At 49.7% G+C, this 16,339-nt stretch overlaps 1 protein-coding gene across 1 annotated transcript; it reads right to left on the reverse strand.

The window, feature by feature from the left end:
* Window positions 1-12,833: 12,833 nt before the first annotated feature.
* Window positions 12,834-14,986, reverse strand: CHST14 (carbohydrate sulfotransferase 14). Its single transcript, XM_061157578.1, has one exon. It carries the CDS (start codon window positions 14,769-14,771, stop codon window positions 13,641-13,643), a length of 1,131 nt encoding a protein of 376 aa, XP_061013561.1. The 5' UTR covers window positions 14,772-14,986; the 3' UTR covers window positions 12,834-13,640.
* Between the last annotated feature and the right edge of the window lie 1,353 nt (window positions 14,987-16,339).

The raw sequence follows: 16,339 nt of genomic DNA on the forward strand, positions 1-16,339 counted from the left end.
AAGGACTTTAACAGATATTTCTCCAAAGAAGATGTAAAAATGACCAAGAAAATATAAAAAGGTGCTCAACATCACTAATCATCAGAGAAAGCAAATAAAAATCACAATGAGATATCACCTCACACCCTTTAGGATGGCCACTATCAAAAAGAAAAGGCAAGCAAACAAACAGAAAATAGCAAGCATTGGCAAGGACCTGGAGACATTAGAACATTTGCATACTGTTGATGGGATTGTAAAATGGTGTAGCTGCACTACGAAACAGTATGGAGTTTCCTCAAAAGAATAAGAATAGAACTACCACCTGATTCAGCAATCTCACTTCTAGGTATATATCCAAAATAATTTAAAATCATCTTGAAGAGCTATTTGCACACCCATATCCAGTGCAAATTTGCATGCATCAACAGATGCTGCTGCTGCTGCTAAGTCGCTTCAGTCGTGTTCGACTCTGTGCGACCCCATAGACGGCAGCCCACCAGGCTCCCCTGTCCCTGGGATTCTCCAGGCAAGAACACTGGAGTGGGTTGCCATTTCCTTCTCCAATGCAAGAAAGTGAAAAGTGAAAGTGAAGTCGCTCAGTCATGTCTGACTTTTCGAGACCCCATGGACTGCAGCCTACCAGGCTCCTCTGTCCATGGGATTTTCCAGGCAAGAGTACTGGAGTGGGTTGCCATTGCATTCTCCAGCATCAACAGATGAATGGATATATATACAATGGAATTCTATTCCATTTAAAAAAGAAGGAAGTCCTGTCATTTGCCAAAACACAGAAGAACCTTGAGGATATTATGTTAGGTAAATAAGCCAAACACAAAACACAAATGCTACATGATTCTACTTATATGAGGTATCTAACATAGTCAAATTCATAGAAACAGAAAGTAGAATGGTGGTTATCAGGGGTTAGGGGGAAGGGAAACTGGGAGTAGTTTAATGAGCAGATTTCAGTCATGCAAGATGAAAAGGCTGTAGAGATCACGGTACAACAATGTGCACTTAGTTGACACTATCATATCGTACATCTAAAAATTAAGAGGGCAAGTTTATGTTACGTGTCTGTTACCACACGCCAAAAAAATGCCTTGTCCAGTAACCTCCTCAGATTCTGCTTTGAGTGATGTTCCTCAAGCAGTACCTTCCAGTCAGAGCCTGGGAGACTTATTTTCCAAGTTCCTTCTAGAAAAGAAATATAAAACTGACTTTTCTGGGTACTTCAAGAGCTAGAATGATGGAAGAGAAACCATCCTGACCTCAAGGAGTCAGGCAGGACAGTTCAGGGAGCTGTATTTGCAAGTAAGGACATGACAGCCCAGAGTAACACCGGTGGGGTGGGGAGGAGGTGATGCCAGAGAAAGCTGCCCTGAGGAGGGGAAGAGCTGGGGCCAAGAGCCACTCTACAAGCTGGTGTGCAGCCTGGAGACAGAGGAAGGCCACCAGGACAATTGGAAAAGCCCCCATAAGAGCGGAAGGGCAACGTGAGCAACTCAGACTCTCAGAGAGGGAACCTTTTGTTCTGGGAATGACACTGCCAGAATGAATGAGACTCAGAATCCAACAAGGGCTACATATTATTTCAAAAAGCCAACACTGGTCAATTGCTCGATACTTAATCCTCAAGAGGGTCAAAGTTAATCACCATTTTTTTATTCCTTTGAGGCAGACTTTAAAGTTGAACTCATACTTTTTTAGGTTTTCAAGTTTTTAGGTCCTACTATAGGAAAAAAAAAAATATATATATATATATATACTTTTATATATTTATACTTATATATATATTTTTTTTTCTGTAGCACACACACACACACACACACACACATATATATATAATAATGTATATTGTTGTTTAGTTGCTAAGTTGTGTCCAACTCTTGCAACTCCAAGGACTGTACCCTGCCAGGCTCCTCTGAGATGTGATCCTCCAGGCAAGAATACTGGAGTGGGTTGTCATTTCCTCCTCCAGGGGATCTTTCTGACCCAGGGATTGAACCAGTGTCTCCTGCTTGGCAGGTGGGTTCTTCATCCCTGAGCCACCTGGGAAGCCCAATTATATATATATATGTATATATATATATAATTTTGAAACTATGGAACTATAGAAAACATAACTTAAATGCCCTGCAAAGTAGATTAGGAAAGAAGGGATATTTCACATATACCATATGCTTAGCCTGGCCTGTGTCCTTGACTTTATGACATAAGGCATCTCCTGCGCTCTCCCTGCCCCCTCCCAATGCCGCCCCCCGCCCCCGCTCCCGTGATTACTGCTTACATCACGAGGAAGCCATATCATGGGAAAGTCAAAACAATCCAAAGCATTCCCCGGAATAAATGCACCTTTACACTTCAGTCCTCACAATGTAGTCATTTTGGATGAATCAAGGAATCACACATTTGACATTTCCAGAAATTACTAGGCAATTTGCTGTTTAATCCTGTATCTGGGGAGCCTTTGAAATCGAATCACTCTAATGCTTGAGACCCTAACTCAGTTATGCTTCAAAAGAAAAAGTGTTGAGTTAGAGAGGGAAATGTGAAGAGTTACCAGTAAGTGCCAGGGCCCAGCATTTCGCACTCTTGAGGAACATACACCCCATTAAAAGAGAAAAAAAATTGCCCAGCTCTCTGGCATCCACTTGTTACTCAAGTAAGTATAAAATTAAGCAGATTTATGGGAATGTTTATTATACTACTGAAAAAAAAAAACAAAACAAAATTACAGGTTCAAAGAAAATCACAGCTAAAAACCATTCAAATTAAAATCATTCATTTTATGTGATAAATGATGTTGTTGCTGCACTGAATTCTGTCCACCCGACTATGGTGCCAACTGCAAAGATGCAGGTTCTCTGAGTTCAGCTTGCTTGCTTCCATCAATTTCCACACCATTTTTTTGTACTATCATCACCACCTCTGTTGTAAATGCAAACTTGGAAGCTGAGATGACACAGAAGCACTGGATTATAAGGCAGTGCTTCAAACCATCAGGAATATTATATGATAATTTGCTTAGGTCACCATCAAAGAACATTCAAAATTATAAGACTCCCCAGAATACGTCTTTAGGTCATAGTCTAACAAAAATTTCCAAAGCCCAAACCTGAGGTACCTTTTCTGTGCCACAGCTCCCTTCGGTGGTCTGGTGAAGCTTCAGAATTGCACGTTGCATAAAAAAATCATAGGATTGCAAAGGAAACCAATTATATTGAAATTTAGCTATCAATATATTAAAAAATGAAATTATGGTATTAATACATGCTTCTTTACGAATATATTATTCACAGGATCTAGTGGCAGGTCTGATAACATAATTTCTAAGTAGTAATGAGTATAATTGATAGTTTGTGATATCTTCAATGATGGTAAAGTGATATTAAAAATATCTGTGATGTCTCTAAATGTCAAAGTCACTAATTTTACTAATATTTCATAAAACTATGAATTTATAATATCTCATATATTTCAGAAGAGGTTAGAGAAAATAAAGATACAACTTTCCCCAAGATTACCAACCTCTTGAAATCTGTCCTCAGACCTCTAAGGGGTCCCAAGGACCCTAGACAAAGATCCTTGGTCTAAATCTCACCCAAATAAAATGGTTAAAATTATATACATGTATACAAGATTAAAGGCAAGCTTGGATGATTAAGGAGCTGCCCTGGCCCGGACCCAAACCCAGCACTCCTGGCCAGCAGATCACTGAGCCCTGTGGCAACACACCATGAAGAGCTGAACTCTCCTGGCATGAGAATGCTCTTACTTCGATCTTCTTCTTTACCTTTTTCTCTTCAAAGATTCACTGCAGGGTGAGGTATGTGGTATGTAGGCTCCTCCCTGGGAGGAGCCCCGCATTTTACAGTGCACTTGTATGGATCCCAAGTCAGGAAGAAAGGCCCTAAAGAGATTCTGCTCATTTCCTATGAGGGAGGGGGTAAAGCTTCAGGGACCTCCTGGTTGTTAGGCAACGGGTCATGAGGAAGTAGGGGCCAGAAGACCTCCAGAGCAAGAGACACCCAGTCACCTGATTGTCCTCTCTACCCACCCACTGGCTGGGAAGGGCTGAAATGCCCTAGGATTGCTAGGCAACAGGATAGAAGTCTCTGATGATGGTACCCAGAAATCTGTTACACCCTTGGTAGTCTGGCATGTGGTATGTGTGTATGATGTGACTCATCCCTTCCCTGGAGGTCTAGAAAGGGGCAGAAAAAAATCAAATTTCTAAAAGAACTCAAAGGGGAATTTGGGGTTCCAGCAAGGCTGACAATGAAGGCTAGGCTTCACCGTAGTATGTTGAAGGCACCCCTTCCCTCATCCCTTTGGGGTGTCCCTCTCCTTCCCACACTATTTTGACATCCTATCAAAATCTGCTCTCCATTCATGGTCAAGGTGCTAAAAGTGACTAGTAAACAAATCCATTGTAAGAATCCAAGTGATAAGACTTCCCAGCTGCTTCCAATAGTGTGGAGAACAAGCTCAGACTGAGAAACAAGCTCTCTGCCTCAACCCCGGGTCAGCCTCTCAGTAACTGTGTGACAGCCCTCTCTGACCCTCAGCCTCCATTTCTGTAACATAAAGAGGCAAAATCCATCAGAGAGTCACCAGGAGCATCAGACCTGCCCACCTGAATCTAACCAAGAGGAGCCTATCTGAAAATCTAAATTGAGGGACATTCTGCGAACAACTGATTTGAATGCTTCAAAATGTCAACAGCATGAAAGACCAAAAAGGCGGGGTTGGGGTGGGGGAGTGGGAGACTGTTTTAGATGAAAGCATACTAAGAAGTCATGACATGACTAAATACAGGGTGTGAGCCTTGATTTAAGAAATAGAAAGTCAAAACACGTTATCCAGTCTAATGGGAAAATTTGAATACGGATTTAATACTGTTGTATAAATGTAAAATGACCCAGGTTTGATTGTAGTATGGGGTTACCTAGCAGAATGTCCTTTTCCTCAGGAGACACATGCTGAAATACTTTGAGAGTGAAGCATTACAATGTCTGTAATCCATCCTGAAATGGTTCAGGAAAACATACACAGAGAGATAAAATAAATGTGGCAAAATGTGAACTGATGAATCTAGGTCTATGGGTGTTAACTGTATTATTTTTACAGCTTTTATGTAGGTTTGTACATTTTCAAAATGAAGAAGAGGTGTACAGACATCTCTTCACACAGGGCCTGGCACAAGGAAGTAATTAATAAATTATGATTGACCTTTGCACTTACAAAGGGATGATTTCATAAACCGAAAGAATGACCATAGAAAATGGAATTACAGGCTCTCGCGCTGGATGGTGGTGGGACTCGGAGTGCTGGGGCCTCCCCACTGTACCAGCCCCCAAGGGGTGAGGACCGTGTCCCTGACACAGGCGAGAGCTCCTTCTCTCACCTCTGGGAGGAGGATGTCCCAGCCAGCCCAACCCAGGCCATTGGCTATGTTCACAGCCTGGCCTTGAGACTTCTCCTCTAGACAGGATAAGAGATTAGACCTGGAAACAACACTCTTAATCCCAGGCTTGACGGCTGCGGCCCCCTAGATGTGGAGTGGATGATACTTTCGTGAGCGTGAAAAACGGGTGCTCTTCTCTGGGAGATCCAGCCTGCGTCCAGGCACCAGCCATGTAATTGCACACAGCAGCCCTGATTAATCCCTTCTGTATAACCCTGAATATTCATTGAAAGGACTGATGCTGAAGCTGAAGCTCCAACACTTTGGCCACGTGATGCAAAGAGCCTACTCGTTGGAAAAGACCCCAATGCTGGGAAAGATTGAGGGCAGGAGGAGAAGGGGGTGACAGAGAATGAGATGGTTTGTCATCTGACAGTCAGTGGACATTGAGAAAACTCCAGGAGATGGTAAAGGACAGGGAAGCCTGGCGTGCTGCAGTTCATGGAGTCGCAAAGAATCAGACACTACTGAACGACTGAATAATGACAATGTAATGTTAGCTTTCATTTATTGAATGCCAGGCATGTTCTGTCACTTATTTTGAAACCTCACAACAACTCTTCAGGACAGATATCATTTTACTCATTTCACTTGTGGGGGAAACAGTTCAGAGGCTGGTTTGATTGACCTAGCTAGTGAGTGTCTGAGCAAAAGAGCAAGCATCTGAAGCCAGGACTGCCTGATTCCTGAGCTCTCATCCCATGGATGGCCACTCGCCAGCCTTCTGTTGGTACAGAGTTTTATGCTGTGTCAAACTCCTTTCCTGGTGTGGTCTGCAAGTCCCCATAACTCCACAAAGTAGAGAAGATGACAAGTGAGGAAAGTGAGCCTGAGAGAAGGGCTTGCTCCAGATCATCAGAGGCGTGTGGCCAAGGGTGGACTGGAATTCAGGAATCGGGTCACTCTGTGTCCTTAATACCCTAACTGTGCTCGTGCATGCTCCGTCATGTCTGACACTTTGCAGCCCCATGGACTGTAGCTTGCCAGTCTTCTCTGTCCATGCAATTCCCTAGGCAAGAACACTGGAGTGGGTTGACATTTCCAGCTCCAGGGGTACTCCAAGGGACTCCCTCCCTATTAACCCCTGGAGACTCCTATCCACCTCTTCTGGAAGCTTGGCTGGATTAGGAACAAATGAACAGGGCCCGCTTTCACCTCTGCTTTAGGGAAGCCATTCGACTGTTGAAAGTTCCTCCCTTTGGGGAATTCACATGGTCACACTTCAACTCCCAGGCTTCTCTCAGTTTTACTTTTCATGACATCTGTCTCTCATCTATTTTCCTGCCCATCCTGCTGGCACTACTTTCCGTCCTGTATCTCAGCAAGCCTAGGGCCTAATCCTGGGCTGCTTTCTCCACCTCACAAGGCTCTGCCTTTGCTTCCTTAGTGGAATCTCTCTCCTTCCTTCTAGTCCTCTCCTTTTAAGAAGCAATATGCTAGCCACCAGGTAGATGTTCACTGTGATTCCTGATTTCTCTTCCTACAGAAGTTCCTCTTCCTCTTTTCTCCTTGCTGCTGTTTATCCATCCATCCATCCATGTACCCATCCATCCATTCATCCCGCCATCCATCCAATTACTTATCCATTTAGCCCTTCATCCTTCCATTCAGAATGTACACACACACACCTATCCATCCATCCATCTATCCATTCATCCGTTTATTCATGTATTCATCCACTTATTCTGCTGACCTCCCACTTATTCAGTCTTTATTGAGCACCTACTATGTGCTACAAATACAAAGAGAAACAGTCTGACTCTTGCCTTTGAGAAACTCCCAGGCTATAGGGCAGGGGCAGACAAGTAACACCATGGGTAGAAAGCTTTCCTAGAAGTATGTAATAGGGACCATGGGACTTCAGAGGAGGAAGGGGCTAATTGGTCAGTAGCTGAGAAAAGCTTCAGGGACAGCCAGGTATCTGAGCTTTGACTCTGAGTCTTCTTTCCTCTATCCTTCCTCTGCACCCATCGTTCCCCCTGTCCTCCATCCATTCATTCTGTTATCTGTGTGCTTGGGCTGAGGGCAGTCTCAGTGGACAGAAAGCAAAGACTCCTCCCCAGAAGTTTCACAAGGGCTGGGTTTTCCCTCCTGGCTTTCTTGCTTTAGTTAGGCCAGCCTTCTCTTTCATCTATCAGAAGAGCTCTCTTTTTATCACTGGACACTTGCACACACTTGCACTCAGGCAGCAGGAGTTACTCCCCACCTTCAGAGAATCAGCCTACCACTGCTGCTTTCCTGGCAGTTTCTGGGGAAGAGGTTCCTTATGGCTTCTCACTAGGCAGGTGGTGGGAGGGGGACGTTGTGTGTGTGTGTGTGTGTGTGTGTGTGTGTGTGTGTGTGTGTGTGTGTGTGTGTGTGTGTGTGTGTGTGTGTGTATGGTGGAGGCATGTCTGCGTTTCCAGGGATCAGTTGACCCCCACTTTGGCTTAACTCCTCATCTGGAAAGCTTTGCCCCATCCCCCTCAACTAGCCAGACCAGCGTTCTTGGGCCTGCCTCCAGTGCACTCCTCCAGGCAGCCTGCGGACCTCGGCATCACTGTGCTCGGGGCCAGCCTGAAACTCGACTCCCATGGACTCTTCTGCTCTGATGGTCCCTCTGACCACAGCGCTTGGACTCTTGGGACTCTGCTAGGGCTCTGGTGGGGGTTTCAGATGCAGCTCAGCTCTCCAGGGCTGAGGACAGAGAAATGGTCCAGTGAAGGCTTCATGACTTCCTGCCCCCTAGGCTGCTGTGAGATGGATGGCTCCCTCCATCTGCAAATCGTCCCTGAGGTGGTGGCCCAGCAGATCTGGTGGCAGGCACTGCAGGGCCAGTGGAAGAAGTAACATAACAGGCACCTCCTTCCTAAGTTCCTCAAGCCCCTCATGTGTTTCTGTCTCCCAAGCCCAGCCCAAAGGCTGAGGCCGGCAAAGTTTTCCTGCTGGAGGGTTGAGGAGCAGAAGACCAGGCCCAAACTTGGTCCTCCTGATCTCCCCATAAGGGCACCATCAGGACTAACACTGTGATTCTCTTTGTTTCCATGGGGACTCCTCTGCAGAAGGGGCCAGGCCCAGGCAGTACAAAGAGCTCGGTAGGGGAGTCTGCAGAGTACCTGGTACTCCTGGGCATGCAGGTCTCTAGAAGCTCTCTTTAGGGGAATTTTGCTTCCCTCTCAGGCTGTCCTGTGGCTTAAGTCCATCTGGATGAGCCTATTGGGAGAAAGTCTAGACTGTATGCCCTGGGGATCCAGGGCTCCATCACCCAGACTCAATCTCTGGGTGATTCTGCTCTCAGCTGAAAGGGTGAGCCTATGAGACATGGAAGCTAAGCAAAGATAATCATCAATATCCACCCAATCAATGACAATGATGCAGAACAAAGATAACTAAAACTTGCAGTGAGTTGGATAAATTTCAGAGAAAACATCATGAAAATTACAGTACGGGCACTTGGGAACAGTCATAGCACACATCTTCCAACACCCAGACGAAGAGCAGGGGCAGTAGTCCTGCTATAAAGCCAAGGAATGACCACGGGGAATAGTTTATTTCAAGATGCCCCAGACACCTAGAGGCTCTTACTAGGCCAGCAGCTGTTTTCTATTTGTGAAAAAGGTCGTTATGTTAACAGAACCTATGGAGACCAGTGCCCACAGATTGGAGGAACCAGGTCTGTGCGGCAGCCGTGGAAGTGCCCGGCTCACATCTCCTTTCAAGAGAACCTGCTGTGAGAAGAGGAATTGACTGATAGGTCCCAGCTGCTGCACCTTTCAATCAGCTATGATGTTCATGTTCCCCCATTTCTGCTCAGTGGAGGGCTCTTCCAAAAAGCAGTCTTGGCCTGGGACTCCCCACTAGCCTTGCTGAGACTTTCTTAGTGGGGCACTGTAATCTGAGACTCTTCCCACCCAATTTTTCCTTCCTGCTCTCCTTTCTCAAGGGTCAGGAGACACTGCCTGCCTATTTCTGCTCCTGTTCCTGCGCCCTTCCCCCTTCACAGCTGTTTTCTCCTATTAATCTCTTGCATATCTAATTCTGTCTTGGTATCTGCTTCTCAGAAGACCCAAACTGAAAGTCTACTATATTCACAGTCTGGATCTACTGGAAAGTAGATTCTCAGGGTGGACAATTCTGGAGAATTTTATAATAGCTGGAGAGGCCTGCAAACAGAATTCCTTGGGGAGTGTTGGAAGGAGCTTTGGAGGAAAAGGGCTCAAAAATGAGAGAAAACGAACACGATGCTTTGCAGCAAACGCAATGAGTTGGGTAACTTGTGATGCATGTTTATCTATGGAGGACCAAACACTTGATGGAGCTGGGTTTTCATCTCAGCCCCACCACCTCTTTGGGTAAGTCGTTTAGTCCTACTTTCTTCATATGTAAAATGAGAACACTTTTACTTACCTTGTAGGGTTGTTGTAAGAAGGGAGAGGATGATGAGTTAAAGTACTCCACTGCACGGCTGGCACAGGTACTCTCAGTTCAGAGTAGCCATTGTGAATTCTTATTTCCCTTTAGGAAGAGAAAGAATGTCTTTCCTCTTGTTTGAGGCCAGGCAGGGACTGGTTCAATAAATAAATAAAAGCACTGGATTCACCCTGGGAGGGGGCCAGCAGGCTTGCTCTCCTTTTAGCCCCTGGGAAAGGTGAGGGCTCTGTATCCACCCAGGGGGAGGGTCAGTGGTTCCACTTGGACTTGGGTGTTTCCTGCAGAGGGTTTGTGTGATTGGTGGGACAGAGGTGGGAAGCAGAGGGGAAAGGACCTTAGAATTTAAGGTGACATGGTTTCTAGGCAGTAGCTTCAGATGGATGAAAGATGGATCAGAATTGGATCCTGGAGGTGAAGCCAGGACCCAGACCCAGAAGGCCAGGCCCCTTTGGGTTCCTCCTCTTTCGTTTGTTCATAACCCTCAGCTGAGAGAAGTTAAGCTGCCAGCCTCATGCTCCTGTACCCAAGAGGACTCAGTGGTAGGGATGCACTGAGTTTTAAAGGGGGCTTTGTCTTCAGAGTCACCAGGAAGTGGCGGAGGGCTTGGTTCCACGTGGGGATGAGGGTGGACCCAGTGAAAGGGGGAATCCTGAGTAGACACAGCCCAGGTGTCTAGTCCTGAGAATGCCCTCGGCCCAACCCTGACAACCCACAGCTCACCACATACCCCCAGCTCTGGCCTGGGTCCCCAGTATAAGGCAAGCCCCACTAGGACTAGCTGCACCCACACAACTCTGCCACCTCCGTGGCAGCTTCTTTGAAGAAGTCCATTTTTCTGAAAGGAAAGGTAGATCAGGGGCTGATTATAGGGAGAAAAAGGACAGAAGGTGGCAGTTCATCTAAGCAGGCCCTCTTTTACCTCAAACCCTCCTCCCCACACCACAAGGTTTCTGGTTCTGGCTGTCAGGATGCTCTGTGGCCTGGCACCCTTCTCTGCCTAGTAGAGAGTAGCCAATAAGCTAACCACATCAAGGATGGCATCTCCTCCAGGGCAAGGACTGGCAAATGTCAGCTGGGCTGAATTGGATTCTCTGCAAATGAAGGAATGAAAGAACTGCGGAGGTAGAATGTGTGTGAATGCCCCTAAATCCACCCACATCCCCACCCCTCCTCCATCTTCCTTAACCTTTCCATCCTCTCTTCTCTCTACACCCTCTCTCCCTTTGTCACTATGCACACCCGTGCCCGTACAATTTGGGAGGTCCCTCGGAGGGACTTCACTCAGGATACTTAACTCTCTCTGTGCCAGGTTCTGCATCTGTAGAACAGGCTAAAACCTGTAGCACCCAGCTGTTGTGGGGTTGAAAGGAGATGAGGCAAACACTGCAGCTGGGCTCTATGCTGCAGGGCCTTGGAAGGGAGGCTAAGGAGCTGTCTTGGATCTGGGACTGCAGTTCCCAGCCAAGGAGGAAGAGACTGGGGACAGAGTGGGGATGAGGGTGGGGGTAGGGGTGGGAGGTCCTGAAGGGCCGGAAGCTCAGAGAAGATCTGACCGGTTGGCAGAGGAAGTGAAGGGCCAAAGGGCCCTGCCCAGAGGCAGCTCTGATCTCCAGTGCTGAGTGGACACAGTGTCCTGGGTTCTCCCTGTCCCCATAGGCCTCTGAGGGATCAGGTGTTCAATTAGCATTTCAGAGAACATCTATCGAACCAGGTGCTGGGTTGGGCCCTTTGACTCATTTTGTCTTCGTTACTCCTCACAGTGATCTACGTGTGAGATCTACGTAAGATAAGCATTATTATTCCCATGATACAGAGAAGCACATGGAGGGTCAGAGACATGGTTGGGCAGCTGGTGAGGAGCAGAGGTGGGACTCAATCAGTCTAGATGACTCCAAGCACAGTACTCTCTGTCCTGCATCAAGATGTCCACCTTGGTTCTGCCAGGCCATCTACCTCCTGCTGGTCCCTTGGGTTAGGTCCTGGAAATGTCACGTGAACAGGACAGATTCAGTCTCACCTTCACGCAATTCACATTCTCGGTGGGAGAGACTGACAAGTAACTGGGCAGATATGGTGAGCGCGGTAGGTGCTATCTGAGGTAGAACCTCCAGGAGCTGAGGATCCCACACAGGGGATCGGTTAAGGCCTCCTGCTGAGTCATGGCAAAGAAACATGAGTGCCCAAAGAAGCCCCTTCCCCCAAATGTGGTTAGTCTACTTCTCCAAAGTCAGGCCAATAGCAAGGCCAGGTAAAAGTGACATCTGCAAGGAGGCCCTTCCCACCTCCCTCCCTCCCTCCCTCAGGCATCACCTCTCACCACAGCCCCAGGTCCCTGAAGTACAGCAGTTCCCATGGGGGATGTATGAACTAGGACTAGAGCCAGCTCTGACCATGAATCTCTCCCAGGAGCTTGCTGGGCCCTGCCTCCTGTTCTCCATCCCCTGGTGGGTCTGGGGGTCTCTGGAGAGCAGAAGGTGAATGAGTCACACTGAGGCCCGTCTTCTACTACCCTGATCATACTCCCCACATTGCTCACAACTTCCTCTGAATCTAAGTCAGCAAAAGCTGGCCCCTCCACTCAACCTCCTTGCCTTCCTTATAATTCTCAATGCCAGGAATAACCTCCCCCAGCTCATGCAATGATCCCCCTTTTCAACTGAGGGCCTCCTCAGTCAAGAAGTATGCCTGCCTAAGAGGAGGAATATCTTTACTTACCTTCAGGGAATAATCGTGTAGATGTGCTCTAGGCCTGGGGCCTTTCTCAATGGTGGCGCCCCAGAAGCTGAGTCAGTGATTGGTATGGCTTATAGGAAGCTCTCAAAGGCTCCGTGGTATGACGATGGCCCACTGCACAAGCCCTAACAAGTGACAACTTTCTCTACTGCAAGCTCCCTCCCCTGTCCTGGGGAGAGGGACATCAGGGGGACTTGGTGGACACACAGGAGCTCAGAGGGAGAATCAGAGATACTGACCTTGTACACAAAATGGCTTTATTAAAAAATTCAGCTATGAGGAAAACAAAGCCTTCTCAAAGGTTCTATCAAAAAGTACAAATTTTAAATAAATGCATCAGAAAAGTGGCAGCCAGATACACCAGCCACAGTCACAACCCTGGGGGATGGGAGAAAGTGCCCAGAGTCCCAAAAAGAGGCTGGGCACAGGGGTCTTTGGACGCTGCAGAGCCAGGTACTGGAGCTACCAGGTAGGGGCCCTTTCAGTTTACCTTTCCTTGGAAAAAATGGAAAGAACCTGGCAAGTATAGGAAATTCTAAGTCTGAAGCAGAACGATACAGAAGTCATTTATAAGGCACAACTGACTCCAGCCCTAAGGCACATTAAGTGGATGAATGGGAGATCAGAGCCATATGGCCCCCAGTTCCGGTCATGCTCCTGGTTGGCACCACCTCTGGGTTTGGCTACAGGTCAAATTAAGGTTGATCACTTGATCAGTAAAATCCCTGCAGGCAGGGCCATGGAGCTGGTCTTGAGAAGAGATGTATTGCTTCACTAGAAAAACTGGTATCTTGCCCTGGCAGGGCAAGAAGGATCACACTGGCTCCCAAGAAACGCCCCTATGGAGAGCACCAGGTCACCCGTCCAACCTTGTCGTCTGAGCCACTGTGGGCACCCGCCCTGGACAAGAAACTTCCAAGGGCAGTGCTTTCCAGCTAGGCATTTAGACAAAGAGAAACGCTGGAGCCAAGGTTTCACTGTATGGCAACACAGACGCTGGCATTGTCAAAACCAGTCCCCAACAACTGCTGGCCCACACCCATGGTCACTGGTGACAGGCCTCCCTGGTGACATTAGGCAGTGGGTAGGCGAAGAGGGAGAAGTCCAGGATGTACTTGGGCAGGACGTCCTGCAGCAGGGCCCGTGGGGCACTGCACAGGTGGTAGTGCAGGCTTTCGGGGCTGGCTGGCCTGTACCAGGCCTGGCGAGCTGGGAATCGGACATGGGGCGGTGCCCGCACCCACTCCAGCACCTGATTGGCATCTGCCTCCAGCCGCTCATAGGAGCCCACAAAGTCATAGCGCACCGCGCAAGGCTGGCACAGGTGGTACACGGGCATCCAATGCTCGTTCATGCGCTCAGGGTCCTCATCCGCCAGGTATCTCAGGAACTCAGGGAAGGTGACATCGTCCCCCGCAGGGCTGGGCCCGGCTCCAGCCCTGTACCTCCTCACGATCTCCACGCCGTAGCGCTGCTGGTACTCTGGGATCTCGCCAAACTTGTTGCGGTAAGCTGAGAGAAGGCGCTCCAAGGGGTCCCGCACAAACAGGAACTTGAAGTAGTGCTGGAGGCGGTAGCGAATCTCGTCAGGCCGCAGGTCGGCCAGGAACACCAGGTCGCTGCGGTGGTCCATCTTGAGGCGGACGTCCACGTTGTCCAGGACGCCCGCCAGCACCTTCAGAACCCGCTTCCAGTTGGAGCAGGCCACCTTCGGCACGTAGCAGTAGAGGAAGCGGTAGCGGTCACTCACGAGGATGTGGCGCAGCAGGGTGCGCCGCTGCCCCACCGGCAAGTCCCAGGGGTCCCGGGGCATGCCCGGTTGTCCGCACACTGCCCGCAAGGTCCGGTTCCGGACGTCCTGCCTCACCTGCAGGTCCGAGTCGCCCGCATCCAGGGACAGCCTCCCAGGCCTGGGCACCGTCCCGCGCCCGACCGCGTCCTCGCGATTGGGAGGGTGCAGGGGAAGGGGCTTCATCTCGGCCAGGATGCCCCGCTCGATCATGAGCAGCAGCCCGCTGGAAGCCACGATCACCGCGAACATCAGCATGGACGGCAGCAGCAGGGGCGGCCCGCCCAGCCCAGCCCGGGCCCTGCCCAGGGGCGCCCGCCTCAGCGCCCGGCCCAGGGGCTCGGCGCCATTTGGGGCCGCCAGCGGGGTCAGCGGGCGGGGGAACATCGTGCTCCCGGGGCGGGGGCCTGCGTGGGCCCTGCTGATCCGAGGGCTGTCCGGGAGGCGGGCTCGGGCTGGGGGCGGGCCGAGGGCTTGGACCCGCGGAGCCCGGAAGGGATCGGGGAGAGCAGCGCTGGCTGGAGGCCCCCGGCGCGCGCAGGGTGGCCCACTCCTGGGATGCGGCGCCGAAGCGGTCGGCGGGCAGCGGGCAGCGCGCGGGCGCGGCGAGGGACCTGGGCCGGATGTCCCGCCCGGCCGCTCTCCTCCCCCTGCCCCGCGGTGACACAGGCGCTGGGGCGGGCCCAGGCCAGGGGCGGGGAGAGGGGCGGGCCCCCCTGCAGTGAGCGGGCTGGGAGGGCGCGTGCGGACCCCTACCCTGGAAAGGGCGCCTGAGCCAGGGTCGCTCTGGTTCTCCAGCCTTCCGGCACAAAAGCTGCCGAGGCCCCAAAGGCAGGAAAGACCGAGGCTGCGGTTCCCTCTCCCGCTCAGCGCGTGCTCAGGAAGCTGGACGGACAGAACCTGCACTCAGTGCCCGGCCGCCACACCCTCTGACCCGGCCGAGCCCTTACTCCAACAGGTCTGGAGGGAAGGGGCCGCTGCACCCTTCTCCCCGCCGAGTCCCAAATTTCTGGAGGTCCCAGTGTGCTCCCCTATCTGCTGTGTCCTGGCTACTCCAATAAAAAGCAACTAGACTGTCAGGCAGTGACAATGGGTCAGTTCTATGCTGACCCTTAAGATTTAAAACAGCACCTAGTCGTTAGTGTTTATCCATTGGGTAATGCTTAGATGTCTTGAAATGGAATCTTCTCCTCTCCTGTCTTCCCTCCTCCAGGCATGAAGAGCTGGGACACTCTCTGGTGAGGGGCCGGTGACAAGTTGGTACCTCATGACTACTGGTGTGATCATCCCACATTTGAAGGGTGAGGAGCTGGGGCCACTGAGTAGCAACTCCCTTGCCTGCAGCCAAACTGTGTGCTCAAACCCACCAGGCTAGCCATGTAGACTAGAGGCAGAGACAGGGAAAGACTTGGATGTCAGTGGACAGTTTTTACTGATCTGAACTGTATCCACACTTCACTCTTACAAGTGGGCAGCCAGTGAGGCTCTGAAACAGAGTAGTGTCCACAGTTGTTGAGGCAGGTGTCATCAGTGTTTTGTGTTATCTCTAGTTGTCACAGCCACACTGCGCATTCCCACTGAGCAGCTCAAGAAACAAGACAGGCTCAGGGAAGCTGAGACTCTACATGATTGGTCTGATTCTAAAACCTAAATTCCCAATCACAGTCCTTCTGAGATTAATGGAGCACAAATGTGGAGGGAGAAAGCAGCTGACCCCAGAACACACTGTACTGAGGGGGCAATGGCAAAGAAGATGCGAGAGGCTCTGAGTTTAGTGAGTGATGAGAGGAATTCAGAGGATGAGGAGTCCTCAGGAATGGGAAGCCTAGAGGCCTTCAGCTCCTCAGAGCAAACTCCCTACTCCCAGTCTGAATGCTAGAGTGCATCTCTGGATGCACCATTCACTGATTTAGAAGTTTGCCATCAGGGTTCACTCCTCACTAAACTGCTCCTTG

This window comes from Dama dama, chromosome 12 (genome assembly GCF_033118175.1).
Source record: "Dama dama isolate Ldn47 chromosome 12, ASM3311817v1, whole genome shotgun sequence".
Taxonomy (NCBI): Eukaryota; Metazoa; Chordata; class Mammalia; order Artiodactyla; family Cervidae; genus Dama; species Dama dama.

What these genes read in the sequence shown, in the direction of transcription:
- CHST14 (XM_061157578.1), bottom strand. Translation starts at nt 14,771, where the DNA reads ATGTTCCCCCGCCCGCTGACCCCGCTGGCGGCCCCAAATGGCGCCGAG.